Below are 16,475 nucleotides of genomic sequence, written 5' to 3' on the forward strand. Positions count from 1 at the left end.
CCGCTGCGCGCGTCTCACCCAAGAGCCATGAGTCAGTGGAAAGCCAAGCTCGCAGTCAGAGCAAAGAGCTCTTCCTGTTTATGTCCTATTACGTCAGGGGTTGGCCACCTCCCTAAGCCGTTATGGAGCAATGAGAGCATGGGATTTCCCACCATCAGGGAGAGAGCCTCTAACAGTGGTTTTCAACCTTTTTTGTACCAGGACCCATTTGTAAACATCAATGGCCAGTCTCAAACCAGTGCCCCCCACTCCTAAACCACTGCCCCTGCCCACAGGCCCAAGCCCCTCCCTGTTATCCCCCCATGTATGGGAGGGATAAGGGGGATATGGGGGGCCCCAAGCAGCCTGTTTCAGGCTGCAACTACACCAGCCCGCAAAGGAAAAGCCACAGTTTCCCATGTTTTTCTCCTTTAAAGGAGAACCCACTTTTAAAGTTTATTTGAGACTCTTTCATATATTCTTGCAACCAACTTTTGGGTCTCAACCCCCAGGTTGACAAACATTGTGGTTTAACTCACAGAACTGCATCCACCAGGACCTGCTGGAGACTTAGCTCTTGAGGGAGCAAAGCTCAGTCCAGCCCATCAGTGTGATGATGGCAAGACTGATGGGAATCTGGCTACCAGGGGAATGCCCCCCGCCACACACATCGAAGCAGCAGATAATGCCCTGAAACTAGCTACCAGCTCCGATATGCTGCAAAGCACTTACCCTCTCGTCACTCACCAGGTTCATGACACAGACCAAGGGACCCTGCCTTGCACCAGCTCATGGGTACCCTTCATAGGGTGCCCAGCCTATGGGTGAAGTAGAAGGTCTGCACATAAAGCACATATTCCCCTTTGGGGCTTTGCTGTGGTTCACCCTTTGCCCTGTTCCTTGTTCATTTTCATCCTGTGGTTCTGAAACCAGATTTTGACTCGTTTTTCACTCAGGTTAAGGAGTCTGGCCACTTTGTGTCTGCAATCACTGGTGAGGTACATATTGAACAAAAACTCCTTCTCTACTACCAGGATCTGATATTTCATATAGGGGCATTGTTTTTTTTCCTAGAGGAGCAGGCGTTAATAATTAAATTAATTAAGAATAAATAGTATCATGCATGGGCCAGATCAGGTCCATGTGCCTCCATGCTTTCATACCAGGAACTATACATCTGTTTGCCTCTCCCCCCGCACATCCCCCCTGGAGGCATATGGCCATACACACAAAAAGAAATGCCTACTAAGTTCTGTGCTTGCAAAAGAGGCCACATGGAAAGCATGGATGTTTTATGCAACCTGGTATATATAAGTGTGGAAGCACATGGCTCCAATCTGACCCACACATGAGCACGTGGCTGGACTTTCCAACTGCATGTCTCCCCATAGAATCGAGAGTGGGGAAGCTCAGCACGTGCTCAAGTGTGGCCAGGATCAGCGTCTCCATGTGCGTTGCTGCATGGCTTTCTATCCTATGAATGCAACATCTACATAGAACAAATTATGCCTCCGCAAGCATGCAGCACTGGCCATGACATTTTTTTTGCACAGATCTGTCCATCCTTTCCTACCAGCATATATTTCAGGGTACAAAAATATACACAGATTACTTCTGAATAAAGCCTTTAATAAATCATAGCCCAAAAAAAGGGACTAGTGGCAAGAAATAGTCCTGCTACAATAAGGGCTCAAGGACTTCTTCCCTGTGATCTGGTCAGGATCATCAAGAGAGCACATGTGATCCCAGCCAGCAGGGAGCAGGTTGTCCTCATGGGACACCCCACCACCAAGTGCCCTTCCATCAAAGAGTATCCAGAACTTGGAGCGGTTTCTTGCCCATGGAGGGTTGAATTGCAACAGGGCTCCAGAGCTTTAAGGAAGGTAAACCCCAAGCAGCAGCATACAGGAGCCTGGGAGCTCCACTTGCTCCTGCAGCAAGAACTAAAGTGAGATTTCCCCCAGCTTATACCACCCATTTGTGCTGTAGCTGCATTCAGAAACCTGGACGGTTGGACCTTAGCTGAGTCAGAGTCCCTAGCTGAGTCAGATCCTAGTCAGAGTCTCACCAAAATTTGCACTGCACATCAGGGCTGCTCAACCCAACCTGTGGACCAAATCAGGCTCCTAGCACTGCATCATTTGGCCCACAGGACTCCCCACAAGTATGTACAGAGCCCCCCATGGGCCATGGGCTCATGTGCTAGATCAGGCACCAAGGGCAGCATGAGGACCAGTCCTAAGGCATGGGGCTGGGTGGAAGAAGTACAGGGCCCCAGGACTTGATCTCAGTGCATCGGGGCAATGCAGGATCCGATCCAGCCTATGGACCAGTCCCACAGGACCAAAACACTGAGCAACATTAGTCTAAATGAACACACCCAGTGGGGAAACTGAGGCGGACATTAAACAACTGGCCCAATAACTCAAGTCTATAAGGGCTAGAACCTGAATTCAGCCCTTGTCAGTCCCAAGCTAACATCTTCACAAAACCATCTTTTCCTAGAGACAAACACCTGGGCTGGGCTGGGCTGGGCTGGGCTGGGCTGCGCTCATGAGCCCCTCTGGTCTCCCACCTCCCCAACCCTAAAAGCGACACAAGCCACTCAATCCCAATGCACATCCCCTGCTTCCAGTGGTCCCAGCTGGTGGCCAGAGCAAAGAAATCCCCTTTGGCTGAACAGAGGGAAAGCTCGGGGGATAAAAATAGCTGTAAAACTTTGTTTCTCTCAGCTGCTTCCTCTATTACATCAGCTTCCTTCAGTGCTGTTCATCAGTCAGCCCCAAAAACTGACATATTGTGCTCCATGCTGTGCTTATTAAAAAATAATAATAATAAAAAAAAAAAAATACACAGCCTTGCACTCTCCCCTTCCCCAGTACAGAGGAACATTCCTGTTACTACACCATGAAATATCCCAAGCCATTAGATTTCTGCAGGAAACTGGTGTGTAGTTAAACAGGACTGTGCTTCAGTTCCCAGTTCCAGGCAATCAACCCCCTCCTCCCGTCTGACTCCACCCTGTTTCTCACCCTGCAGCAGATTTCCCACTTCCTTCTTTTACTGCCCTGTTGACTGGGATCCAAAGTTCTTCAGGTCAGGGGCTCTCTCTCCCCAAGTCACCTCCAGCTTAGGCCTCAATCTTACTATTATGATACAAATAAAGTGATTGCATTCCAAGATACCTCAATTAAATGAACTCCAGGTGACTGGGTACCATGATATCTTTATTTTAACCTCTCCTGCAGAGTGTGTGTCAAAATAAAACTGCATAACTGGTCCCAACCCACACCAGCTCCCCAAGAGTCCCTTCCCAGCTGGACACTGCAAAGGATCATGGCAGAAGATAAAGGTTGTTAATGGACACTGGTCAATAGATAGAACTACAGGATTGAGCGTTTTCCCTTAAGTATTTTCATTGAACTTTCCTGCAACTAACCAGGACTCTGAATATGCCAAAAAGATGATAGGCACTGCCTGAGCTCTGCACCGCTGCTCTGGTTTCCAGTGTTCAGTAATAAGGCATGGGAAGTGCTCACATCACAGCCTGAGGTGTAACAAATGCTGAATGCAGTGGGCAAAAGACACAGATTATTCTTATGAATCCAAGGATGCCAAGACCCCAATATTCCTATAAGCCTTTGGGGGCTCTGCTTGGTGCTGGAAATAGACAAATTATTCCAATTTCAATATATGGTAGAGACCCCCAGTTGGGTTTCGGGCTCTGCTATGCCAGGCACTTTGAACACAGCAAGACTGTCTTTCCCAGCTCCTCCCAGGGCAAGATGCACTGCTGTGAGCTGGCCACCTCTAATGTATAGCAATGTACAAAAATACATTATAAAATGTTTTCCAAAATGCTCCACCGCACATGTTTAGTACGCACCTGCCAGATGCTGCCCATATGTTTAAGAAACGGCTGGACACACTCAAGTCTACACCATAAAGAATATACAGATAAAGAAAGACTTATTACCCCCTTACACCACCACACAGTGATCTGGGCAGCAAATGGCAAAGCTCAGTGAAGACCAGTCCCCAGACCCCTTCTCTGCAAAGGAGGCGGTAATGCAGGCAAAGCTGCAGATAGATGACAAGACAGTGATTTTTCCAAAAAAATTAAATAAGGGCAGATTTAATCAGGTATAAAATACAAATGTTATAAAAATACAGAGTGGGGGATTTAAACATCATCTTGGAAACACTAAAAAGCCCCACTGGATGCCAAGGTGGGAGGCTGCAATAAGAGGGCTAGGCCTCTGTGAGGGGGTTTGTGCAAATTCACAGGACAGGCATAGGTCGTTAAAAGCACTTAATTGAAAGGCTTCATTATGGGGCTAGATCCAATGTTCACTGGAATCAATAGATGCCTTTGTTTTGGGCCAGGCCTGATGTCACCCCAGTTGAAAAGAATGGACTCCCCCCCTGCACTGAACTCTTGCAATACTCTGTGCTTATACAGTTTTCTTCACCCACGGACTGCAGGTCACTCTACAGAGGCAGGCACTTGCCAAGAGGAAAAAACTGAGGTACGAAAGGGTTGTGCGTTTTCCCTTCAGTGCTCATCCGTAGAACCAAGCACCCTGGCCATCCTAACCACCAGCCCTGTGCTGCCTCTAGAGTGAAACTGAATCCAGATGAGACTGAACTGCTGAGTTCACACTTGAATATGCTGGAGTCTGGATTGGGCGCTGGATCCCAGTCCCAGAACATGCTGATCCAGTATTGTTCTCTCAGCTGATGACGTAACAGAACAGAATGGACCATTGCCACAGGGAACATCTGCTCCTTGTGGGTCAGAAATGGTTTCACAGTAACAGAGCTCCCCACAGACAGCTCTTCCCAAACCTTGTTCATCTCCCCATCCCCCCTCCATGCAGTTTCTTCAGCCTCAGACCAGCTCCCGGTTATTGTGCCAAGTTCAAGAATCAAGGCAAGCAAGCAAAATACTCAGGAATGGAGCAGCTGAGCCCACCCTTTCCTGCTTGCATGCTAAAGTACACAAGACTATCTGGCCCTTGATCAAACAGACTGAGGGAAAGCACCAAGTCAGGAACATCCGGTGTGCACTGTTCAAGGAATCAGCCTGAAGTCTTCAAGAGGCCACCAGCAGCAAGGCAGCAAATCCCAAACACTGTCAACATCTTGGAGACAAGTAATGCTTAAGTGCAGAGCGTGGCCATGGCAGAGCATAGTGATGCTGGGTTCAAAGTCCTGCCTTCCCCCTCTCCTTCTGCCACCCCATTTCTGAAGAGGTAAAGCATTTTCCATTTACCAGGATCTGGAGGAAAAGCAGAGGAGATGCACTTCCTTTCACAGAACTCTTAAAATCTGCATGTAGACTCTTAAGGCTGCATTAAAGAACAGGGCAAAAATCCCCAGCTCTGTCCCTGCCATGCACCTCCATTTCAACCAGAGATCTCTTCTTCAGAGGTGACCTCCAACCAATCCTCTTGGAAACAGACTGGAGGAGATCCCCCTCCTCTCTGCAGATATGGACCCTGCATCTGCTCTGGAATGTAAGAGACGTTCAAGATCCAAGGCAGACCCCCATACTTCCTCTGCAGAAGAGACTCCTTGGAGAGAGGTTCAGGAGAGAGGCCATCTCCCCTACAAACCTGTGATCTACATGACTTTATCCATATCCAAGCCTGGTTTCGGCAGGCTTAAAAGGAAAGTCCTGGCTAAGTCTCACATGTATAAAAAAAAATAAGATGCTTGAGAGTTCTGTACTGTTCCGTCAGGTCTCTGGCCAGATACATCAATTTGCCGCCACTTGAGACTTCATCCACTCCAAGCCAGCTGGCAGGCTGCACACAAGAGGGGAGAACACAGATCAGTAACAATGCTCTGGATTCACAGCATGTTGGGCCAGCTCAGAGATAGCATCAGCCCCATGATATGCCTGGAGGAACAGACAAGGAGGAAGGCAGAAGGGGCGGGGGTGGAAGTGATTGGCCAAATCGCTAAGCTCTAGACCATATTGCCCACCCCCAGATCAAGAGCAGGACCCTGCATGCAACTCAAATCCCTGCTGCACACTCCCTTCCTTAGGCTGACAAAGTCGCCTATGCCAGCTCAGCCCCTGCTTTAAACACTAGCCTGAGCTGCCCCTATTGAAAGCCAGGCACAGCTCCATTGTTCCACCCTGACCTACAGCTTCCATCCCAAGGACTTTTCAGGGAGCCCTTATCACTGGCAGTGCTGTGCACAAGGCAAACAAAGTTCAGTAGAGCAGGCTAGTGATCTAGCTCCTCCCCTGAGCAACAGCAGTTCGCAGGCTCTGGGAATTCTTCTGCCAGGAATAAGGGCCCCATTGGCTTTTTACTATTTAAGATCCTTGAGGCAGGATCTTCTGCAGGCCAGGAGAGAGGTGCTTACACAAAGTGGGATTAACAGTTTCAGCTGAGCAGTGACTCACTGCTTGTTTCAGGCCCTCGCACTCAGCCTCACACACAGTCAGCGCTACCTGTGCCCAGGTACACTCAGGCTTGACACATGAATCAAGCAGACCACACCCCACACCAGCATGTGGGCACAGGCTGAGTAATCACTATGCCACGCTGAGCACATCTGACAGCACCTGAGTATCCCAGGAAAGGGCATCAATGCTTGGGGCTTTCCTCTGAAGCACTCAAAGTTCTTGAGGGAAAAATGAAGTGACAAAGCTTCAGAACTTCTATAATGAGTCCCCATTTTACAGGTGGAGACACTGAGTCACAGCACTTAAGTGGCTTGCCAACATGAACTCAGAGTTGAGAGCAGAACCCTCTGCTCTAACGATTGCTCCCTACTCTAATACAGACATAGAACCCAGGAGTCCTGCTCCCCCCACACCAAATCAGCTGCACTACTGCTTTGCTTGTGTTCTGCCCTTGGGAATCTCAACTGAAACCTATGCAACTAGCTTCCTCCTTAAAGATCTTAAAGAGTACAAAGCCAACTGGGCCCCTATTATAAAAAAGTGAATTCCCAGAACCTGGAACCGCTACACTAGTGCCTCCTAGCTAAATGACCATCTCTTCCACACACAATACAGCTGCTGAAGAGTTGGCTAGGATATTTAGACATGAGTCATCCTAAGTCAGGGTTGGGATGTGGATCCTGTACAGGACATATGTAGAAATGTGGCTTCATCCTGTGCCCTAAACATCTCTCTGCTCTCTGGATGCATCAGGCAAATGTAAATACACACTGGGATTTGGGAGCACCCTATGCCTGAGAACCAGCTGAACTCCTCATATAACTATGCCCATGTAACTTTCCTACAGATTCACTGCAAGAGCTGCACCAAAGCCTATATCAAAGCAAGGGAGCAAAGGAACCCATGCACTCACTGAAGCAGACTAGGATTCCTCCAGCCAAATGCCTCAAATCCCAGAGCAAATGGAAACAAAACAGGTAAGTCAAGCCAAGGTGGATGATTGCAGAATAACTCACTAAGGACAAAACTTCCCTTTGGGCCAGCCAATGACCTGCTAATGGCTTGAGACACAAGGATTTGTAGCCACAGACATTCTCATCTGTTGAATGTGACTGCTGATATGCTGGGTCTAGTCAAAAACAGCCCTCCACTCCCCTCTGAAAATTATTTTCAAGTGATTTTGACTGTTGGAATATGTCAATAAACCACAAGGGTCGTCCCTCACAGGATGTGCAGTTCAGACACATCATGTTCCTGTTCATTTCTACAGGCTGGGCTTCCTAATCAGACTATACCTCCTATGGTGCACTGGTCTCCTGACGGATGAGATCTAGTCCAGTGTGGAGGCTAGCCTAGAAAGAACAGGGCATGACACCACTGAATGACCCCATTTCAACAGGCACTGAAGCAGCATTTCCAAGGAGAAAAGTGTTGGGTTCAAGGTTTGATTTTGCAATAAAAACAAAAACTTCCTGAAGGCAGACCCTTACAAAATCATTCCATCAAAACACCAATTGAGCATCAAAATCATCTTAGATAAGACCTTTCCAATCACCTCTGTCTCTCACCCTTTTCTGAATGCCTCCACATGTTCTACCTTGCTCAAAGCAGTGGCAGAGAGTCCCACAGGACATATCAGAAAGCAGGAGTGGTACTGGTCACTGCCTCAGCACAGTCAGTCAGCTCAGGAGCATACTTACCCTTCCCCTGTGAGGGCGCAGCAGCCTTGGATGTGCCATGGGTGGTCCTTGATGGAGCTGAGCATTAAGAACCTGGAGATCTCCGAGGCTGTCATTGAATTCTTCACATCCTGCTTGTTGGCAAATATCAAGACAGCTGCATTCTGCAAGTCCTGGGGAAGGAAACTCAGCCTTAAACTCTGTACCTGTATTTAGCCCTATTCCCTTCTAACATCTCAGAGCCTGACAGTTCTTAAGGATAGGAAAGCAGTTCTGGGGGTGCCATCAGGAAGACAAAGATTTTCACTGAGGGCAGCGAGATCTTGAGGCACCATCCTCTGACTGTCAGGGGAAAGTTCCCTGCCACAGGGGGCATGCTTGGAGGATATTAGTGGCTCTGCAACTCCTCCCGTCTTCCCTATAGTGACAGTGCTGGGTACCACGGTAACAAAGTATGTAGAAGGTACCACACTAGCCTGGTTTTATCATGCAGTCATTGGATGGCAGTCCCAGCTCAGCCTGCCAGCACCTCAAAGGTTCCTGACTGTACTGGAAAGACTGGCATGGTTGTTAGAGGTGCTGGAGTTGGCCACAAAAGGGATTTCAAAGGCCTTGTCAGAGCGATGTGCTGATACTAGTTATGAGCGTCAAATATCCATACCCATTCAGTGCCCTAGCCACTGCACTGACAACCAGGAGACCTGGGCTACTGTCTGAGCACTGCCACTAGACATCAGACAAGTCCATTCCCTTGTTTTTCTTGCCAACCTCCATCTGGTCTATTCAGACCGGCAGCTTCTCAGGGAGAGTAGTACAGCCCCAGTACAAGGGAGCCCTGATCTCCATCAAGGAGGGCCTCTTGGCCATGCCATCTCACAAAATAAGCTGCAGCACTAACACATCATCAGAAAGAACCCCATTCAGAAGCAATCTCTGCTCACAGGGGGAGAGGAGATTCTGACACTACTGTATTCCCCCACTCTTCCCCCCCACAAGTCCTTGGGTCTTCCTGTTGCAAAATGGACACTAGTGAACTTAAAAACTGGGTTTGGGCTTGACAGACTCATTCCACATGTGCCATGGAGCCATCAAATAAGAGATCAAAGCACTACTGTACAAGCCAACAGCTCTCATGTGGCTATTTTGAAGTCCCTGACCACAGCAGAGACAGCTCAGGGCTGTCTTTATACACAGGGGGAACAAGTGCCAGGGCAGGGCCCCAGGGTTAATAGAACTGAAGCTACCTAAATAAAGTAGCCCAAGCATCTGACACAAAACGCAGTGGATTCACTTGCAAATATGATGCAATGGTATTGCTCCTGATCAGCATGCAGAACCCCAGCATAAACCACTAAACCAGAGATACTTGGCTCCGTGCACTGTGGTGGGATGCAGCTGTCAACTCACCTCATGTGCCAGCATCTTGTACAGCTCCTCTTTCGTCACGGTCAGCCTCTCACGGTCAGTGCTGTCAATCACCAGGATGACAAACTACAAGGGGGAGAGGGGGAAATGTCAATCAAACACTTCCCACACTGAAGTCCCAAGCCAGGTCAGAACTGCAGGCTGAACTAATAGCTGATAATATCCTTTGGCCCAGCAAATCTCCCCTGCTGGTACCTCGCACAAAAACCATCTTGCGTCTAGACAGGGAAGTCCTATGGAAGACTGGGGAGTTGGCCTCGCATCAGATACAACAGGGAAATGAGAGAATAGGTAGTCTTTTGGTTAAGGGTTTGGACTTCAGACATCTGTGTTTCGTGCCTAACTGCCACAGACTCCCTGTGCAACCTTGGTCAAGTCCCCTAATCTCCCTTTGGCTCAGTTATGTCTAAAGTGGAGACAGTCCTCCTGTCCCCATTGTCTGGTCTACCTATTGCACAGCTCTTTTGATGCAGGGGCAGTTGACCTGTATAGATTCGGTATAGTGAAACTCCAGTATCAGCTACAGCCTTTCAGCCATACTGGAACAGAGGAACATGGAACGGGAAGCGACTGGCCAAGTCAGAGTCCATTTCCTTGTGATCAGACTGAACCACATTCCAAGGAACACCTTAACTTCCCACTACAGCCAGCCCTTAATCACCAAGCACTGTGTTTGTGCCAAGCTCCTCAGGATGGTTGTAGTACCTCAACTAGCTGCTGTGGCAATACAAACTGACTGTACGACACCAAATCCCAGACTGCAGTTAATTGTCCAAGGGTTCTGCAATCTCAACCTCTTTAAGTTTCAGATTGGTGTCTGGGCAAGATCTATTCTGAATCAAAAAAACAACACACAGGAGAGGGCGGGAAAAGAGACACAAAGAAATTCCAGAACGAGTTATGTCAAGAATGTTGGCTGAGCACAAAGGACAACAAACGTGTCTGAGCGCGGATCCCTGCCTTTCTCTGCACTGCCAAAATCTTTGGGAGTTCTCACCAGAGTGATTTCTCCAACCCTGCCCTGCCTGTTATAATATTTTGATCCTTTTCCAAACCAAAATTTGGGACTTCTGGGGAAACAGCTCTCTTCAAAAAGAAACCTTCAGGCTAGATCCTTCAGCGCCCCCCGGGGCCCATACTCCCCAATTCTCACTTGTTTCCTGTCGCGCCCAAGTAAGGCAATGTCCATTTGCTCCCACCTGCTTCCTGACCTCCTTAAAGGGGCAGTGCAACAGTCATTTAAGCAATGTGCTCTAAAATGTACATCCCAGGGAATTACTGATTTATGCACCGGCATAACTTTGCGCATAAAAATGTATGACTGTGCATAACTGCATAATATCACATAATTCCCTGGGTTGTAGCTGGCGAGTGGGAAGGGGAGCTCCTGCCTGCAGGAGAGGCAAAGGGGTGGGTGTGGGGTTTGTGGGTGGGTGTGGGCTGCCCTGCCACATGCCCCTCCCCCCCCCCATCTCATGATGTAAAGCTCCTGGCACCAGCAGCAGCAGCCAGTGGCAGGCTGTCAGGGCACTCCTGGCCAGGGCAGGCAGAGCCCCTGGTGGTATGCAGCTGCAGCTGAGTGCCTGGGGCTGAACATGATTCCTGCCTGCAGTGCTGCAAGTCCCACGTGCTGGTATGGATAGGCTGTGATAGAGGAGTCCACACACCCACAAACCTCCCACACCCACACCTTCACAACCCTCCCCAGACACCCAACACCTCCCCCAACCATCCTCCACACACAAATACCTGCATATATTTCTAAAGAAGGCTCAAGTAGTGTTATATTTAGTTTAATTTTTAAAAAGAATAAATGTAATTAAATTTTACATAATTTTGAGTTTTTCTGTGCATAATTCCCCATGGGTATAAACATGGGCCTGATCTAACTTTACTCACATAAGCCCCCATTAATTTCAATGGCTACAATCAGCTTTGCAAGGTCCCCAGCTGATTTTCCAAAAGGAGCCTCTGGGACTCAAGTGTTTAGAGCCAATTGACATGCAAAGGGATTCAGGCTCATTTAAGCAGCTCAGCCTGCAGTTATTACACAAACAGGTGGCAAGTATCAGAGACAAATGAGCCCACAGCCAGCAGATATGCCCCTAGGTAAACCACTTGCTTTATCCATAGAAAAAAAATTTTCAACCCATGAGGATCCAGATCAAAGGGTCCGTGATTTCAAGATGGGACATAATATGACAAAGTATGTCGGGCTGTTAACAGCCCCTTGCTATGAAATGGGAATAGCATCTAACCCACTTGGCTAGGGCCTGTGCAAAGGCACCAATGGCCATCAGAGCTTCTTTGTCCATTAAGGTACAGCTGAACTAGCAGAATGCAGTCCAGCTCAATGCAAGACTTATACACAGAGCAGGCTCAGCACCCAATTCTGGGTGTGCTGCAGATCAGGAGTAATGTGTATAGGCACAAGAGTGTAGAGTGCAAGGCTTGGGGTAATACAGCAGGGTTAGTGTTAAAGGGTGCTGGCAAAGTTGTGTTGACACCAAGGATTAAAGCAGGGGCTCATGGGCAGGATTAAGGTGCATCAGTACAGCTGGTGGGTCCTCAGAGACAGGAAAGCAAGGGCAAGGGCTGGGGACCACCACTGTACATCAGTGGAAATGCAAGAGAAGCTCTAAAGCTGGGACAGTGGGAGGCTGCAGTTTGGGGTTGACAGGCATCAGGAGCCAGGGCTGGGAGTTGTAGGCCAGCATGAGGTGCAACTGTTCTGTGGTGCTGAGGGCATCTTCAGTACAGCACGCACCTGCTCATCACCCCTCTTCAGCAGCTCTTCCCCACTATAGCCCTCAAAAATTTCAGAGCTGTCCAGCTTTTCTAATCATATCTACCAAGCCCAGAGTGAAAAGTCAGTCCAGTCCAGGCAGGGAGCAAGACAAGATGTCTCTACACCCAGCATAATCCACCACTGTCCCCACTGTTTCAATGCAAGCCACAGCTGCTGTCCTCATTACCTCTGTGTTGGAGTAATAAGTGTTCCATGTGGACCGCAGTGTCTCCTGCCCCCCAATGTCCCACATCAGAAAGTGGGTCTTTCGCAGGATGATCTCTTCCACATTACTGCCAATGGTGGGGGATGTGTGCACCACTTCGTTCATAAGACTGGCAAGAGAGACAGAGATCAGATGTTACAACTTGTCTGGGCACTGCCCCAAAGGCACCCCTGAGGCTGCCTTCACTAATCAAAATCAAGGCTTTAGGAAGCATGCCTCAATAGGAAGACAATGCTTCTGGAGGGGACTGAATGCAGGAGGGTCCCATGGGTGAGGCACTGAACACACAAATATACACACCCTGGACACCTGGGTGCAATCCTTGGCTCTGAGACCTCTCATGGACTTCAGGCAAAAGGTTTCATCTCTAAGCATGTGGAGATGGCCATTCTTCCACCCCCAAGGCTCTGCCTTCTCTTTTGGGTCATAACATCTAAGGAGGTATGCAGTTCTGGTCCCCACATCTCAAAAAGGATGTAGTAGGACTAGAAAAGGTACAGAGAAGGGCAACCAAAATGATCTGGGGCATGGAGCAGTTGCCATACCAGAAAGACTAAAAAAGGCTGGAAGTCTTCAGTTTGGAAAGAAGGCTGCGGAGGGGTAGGATAGAGATCTAATAAAATTACGAAGGGTTTACACCAGTTGAAGAGCAAACTGCTGTTCACCAAGTCCCAGAATACTAGAATGAGGAAGTACCCATTAAAACTAGTAGGTAATAAGTTTAAAACTAGCAAAAGAAAGTACTTTTTATGCAATGCATAGTTAGCTTCTGGAATTCATTGCCACAGGAGGTGGTGGAGGCAGATAGCATAGCCAGGTCCAAAAAGGGACTGGATAAAGTCATGGAGGATAGATCTATTAAAGGCTATTGAACATAATGGTTGGAGATGTTTTCACTGGCTTTTCTAAACTAGTAAGTGGTGGTTGCCAGGAAAGGTACTGAATAAAGGATAGGTCACTACTCTAGAGCTATCCGGTTCAATGATCTCTCTCTATAGCATCCACTTCTGCCACTGTCAGAGACAGAATACCGGGCTAGATAGATCACTGGTCTCACTCGGTGTGGCACTTATGTCCTTTGAGCAGGAACTGACACCCCAGGTTTGTGCAGCACCCAGCACAATGACTTCCCAATCTCTGCTGGGTCTCTAGGTCTAAGAAAGAAACCACTTCAAGGGAAATCTGAGGCCTTGCTGCCTGCAAGAATGTGAAGACCGTTGCTAAAGGCAGAGAAATCAGTACCTCCCATTCTGCTAAGGCCCCTTTCACAGCAGGGGGAAGGTGATTAGATCTAGCAAGAGGCCTCCTCAGGGACCCATCATCTCCTGCTCCACCCTCAGAGAGCTGTTTGAATATGAATGGGAGGGAATACTCACAACTGATAGAGGATGGTGGTCTTCCCAGCATTGTCCAGGCCTACAATTATCACCTTGTGCTCTGCAGAACAAAGGAGGGAAAGGATCAGGGCTTAGAGAACCAAAGAAGCCCAACAGATGCAGCCATCTGATGGCATGATCCTGCCAAGTGGCAGCTTTTATCATCCAGAGTTTCCAGGGAAGGGGAGAACAGGCATGTTCTCTGACTCCAAGGAGCCTTAAGAAGCTAAGGCCACCTTGAAAGTAGTACGGCCCGTTCTGATTCAGGTTGGGGCAAGCTGAGCAGCAAGGGCACAAAACTTGCATGCAGAGATGGGTGATCCTCAAGGGCTCTGTGCCCCCGGTTAGTCTTTCATAAGACTACCCCAACAGCAACTTTCATTGTTTGAGGAAGGGAAGATGGTCACACATCCATTGTTAGGACACTAGCTAAGGGCTCAGGAGACCTGGGCATCAGGCCCAGCTCTACCACAGACTTCCAGGGTGACCTTGGGCAAGTTCCTTAGCTTCTCGATAGAACATGGGTAAGCTCCCATCTCCCAGAGGACTGCAAGAATAAATACATTAATGACTGCAGGGCACTTCGGGGACTACAGGACCCGAGGCCAGGTAAGTGCCCTAGATGTGCCAGCACAGGGACATTTACAGAGATCCCAAGTGATTTTGATCCCAGGGCAAATCAAGCAGAACAACAAACAGGCCAAGCAGTCCTATATGCTGGAAAGAGGGGCTGGCTTGGAATGCGAGGCATGTCTGGAAACACAATGCACTCTGGCACGCTCCAATCATCTCCTATTTCCCTCTGTGCTACGGACACCCAACTGCTCTGCAGTGCCCCTCATGTTCTTCCCACTGCCCTCAAACACGGCGCTGCTGGGACCCCTGCCCTGAGCAAAGGCAGACACAGCTCCAGGACAAAATTCCTGCACTGTGCCGGCAAAGCAGTCAGCCGAGGGCATGCGGCAGGGAGAGGGGATTTACCTCAGCTCTGGGTCAGGGCACTAAGTTGGCAGGGATGGGAACCTGCCACTTCAGACTGCCACCCACACTGGGTGTGGGAGGAAAGGCCTTTTGCAAAGACCAGTGGCTCTGAAATGCACCTCATTTTAGACAGGAACAAACAGTCTGGCAGCAACATCCATGCAAGAATAAAAATAAATTCCTGGGGGCAGGGAAAGACCTGGGTAGGGGGAAGGAAACCAACCATCTGCCTGTCTCTGTGTCCAGACAAGTCACAATTAAAGGAAGCCGGTTTCTCCTCAGACAAGCCCTCACCGCCTCACACAATGTACTCCAGGGCTGCATTGTCTCTGGAGACATTTCTCAGAGCTCTGGCCAGAAGTCTTTTCTCCTCTGCCCAGAGTTTGAGAGTCTGGCTCAGGGTGGGCATCCAGTTTCAGGCCCAAAAGGCTTCCCTTGTCACCCCAGGGGCAGGAAAACCAGTGCTCCTGGCAGGAGAGCCTCAGCTAGGCTGGGGGAGAAGCCCAGGGCCTCCCCCACCCCCCAGCAGCAGGGAGCCCCACCAGCTGCACTCCCTGCCAAAGCACAGAGCCCAGGGCCTGGTGCAGAGCTCAGCACCCCCTCTGCACCCTCCCCAGCACCACGGGAAGAGCTGAGCAGAGAGGGTCTTCCCTGCCCGGGGCAGGTCCCAAGGGGCTTGCGGGGGGGTGGGGGGGAAGCAAATCCAAGCTACTGCCTGAAGATCCCAAGCGCCAGGAGGCAGCCCCAGAGCCCGAAGCCTCCTCCCTGCCCCAGTGGCAGCCCCAGGCGGCGGGGGGAGAAGGGGAACAGGGGTCTCCCAGCGGAGCTGCCCCTTTGTTCTCTCCCGGCTCAGCAGGCAACAAACTTTCCTCCCTCCCATCTGGGGCTCAGCTCGGCCCCGGCACCACAGACATCCCCCGCTCCAGCAGACCCCCCCCCCAGCAGCCCCCATCTCCTGCATGCACCCGCTGCACCAGCCCGGAGCGGCCCTGGCCCAGCCTCCCGGGGTGGGGGGGGGCGGCAGGGGCTCCCGATGAAACCCCCCTGGGCTCCGCTGCACCCCCGGAGGCAGCGACGGGCGCCGTGACCTTACCTTGGTTCCCAAAAATGCCCATCAGCTTGGCCAAGAGCTGCCCCATTGCGCTACACCCCACACCTGCCCCCCGCCGCCTGCAGCGGACTCAACTGAGCGCTAGCGCCCGGCCCCTTATATAGATTTCCTTCGGTGACGTAAGCAGGGGGATGGCCCCGCCCTCTCAAAGACCCCGCCCCTGGGGGATTCCAATACGCTACGCTCCCGGAGTGATGCGTCACCGGAGTGGGCGGAGCCTCAGAGTGGCAGGTGGCAGAACCGCAGGGATCTCAGCAGCCTTGTCTTCCAGGGGCCCAGCGCAGAGGGGCGAGGCCGGAGTAAGCTTTGGGGTGCAGGATCCCGCACTGCATCTGGGGTCTCTCCAGCCTTGTTGGAAGGGGCCAGTTCCGGAGGGTTTGGGACCTGTGTCCATTTACCCATTTAGGAGTGAATGGGAATTGCCCTGCCTAATTGCTTGTGGGCTCCTTTTTTGCATCCCCCTGCTCTTTCTAGCCTTAGGCTGGA

General features: G+C 50.1%; 1 protein-coding gene across 1 annotated transcript; it reads right to left on the reverse strand.

Moving 5' to 3' along the window:
- Positions 1-3,164: 3,164 nt before the first annotated feature.
- On the reverse strand, positions 3,165-16,068 carry ARL5C (ARF like GTPase 5C). Its single transcript, XM_090044555.1, has 6 exons — positions 15,972-16,068; positions 13,898-13,958; positions 12,483-12,630; positions 9,490-9,573; positions 8,104-8,255; positions 3,165-5,789 (listed from the first exon to the last, which is right to left on the reverse strand). The coding sequence occupies exons 1-6, from the start codon at positions 16,015-16,017 to the stop codon at positions 5,741-5,743; spliced, it is 540 nt and encodes a 179-aa protein (XP_089900681.1). The 5' UTR covers positions 16,018-16,068; the 3' UTR covers positions 3,165-5,740.
- Between the last annotated feature and the right edge of the window lie 407 nt (positions 16,069-16,475).

This window comes from Crocodylus siamensis, chromosome 4 (genome assembly GCF_052110815.1).
Source record: "Crocodylus siamensis isolate JL-2025a chromosome 4, ASM5211081v1, whole genome shotgun sequence".
Lineage (NCBI taxonomy): Eukaryota > Metazoa > Chordata > Crocodylia > Crocodylidae > Crocodylus > Crocodylus siamensis.

Bases quoted from the DNA above. Each gene is read 5' to 3' on its own strand.
- ARL5C (XM_090044555.1), bottom strand. From the start codon at position 16,017: ATGGGGCAGCTCTTGGCCAAGCTGATGGGCATTTTTGGGAACCAAG. The intron at 13,959-15,971 runs GTAAGGTCACGG...TTTGTTCTGCAG, and splicing joins GGGCATTTTTGGGAACCAAG to AGCACAAGGTGATAATTGTA. The intron at 12,631-13,897 runs GTGAGTATTCCC...CTCTCTTGCCAG, and splicing joins ACCACCATCCTCTATCAGTT to TCTTATGAACGAAGTGGTGC.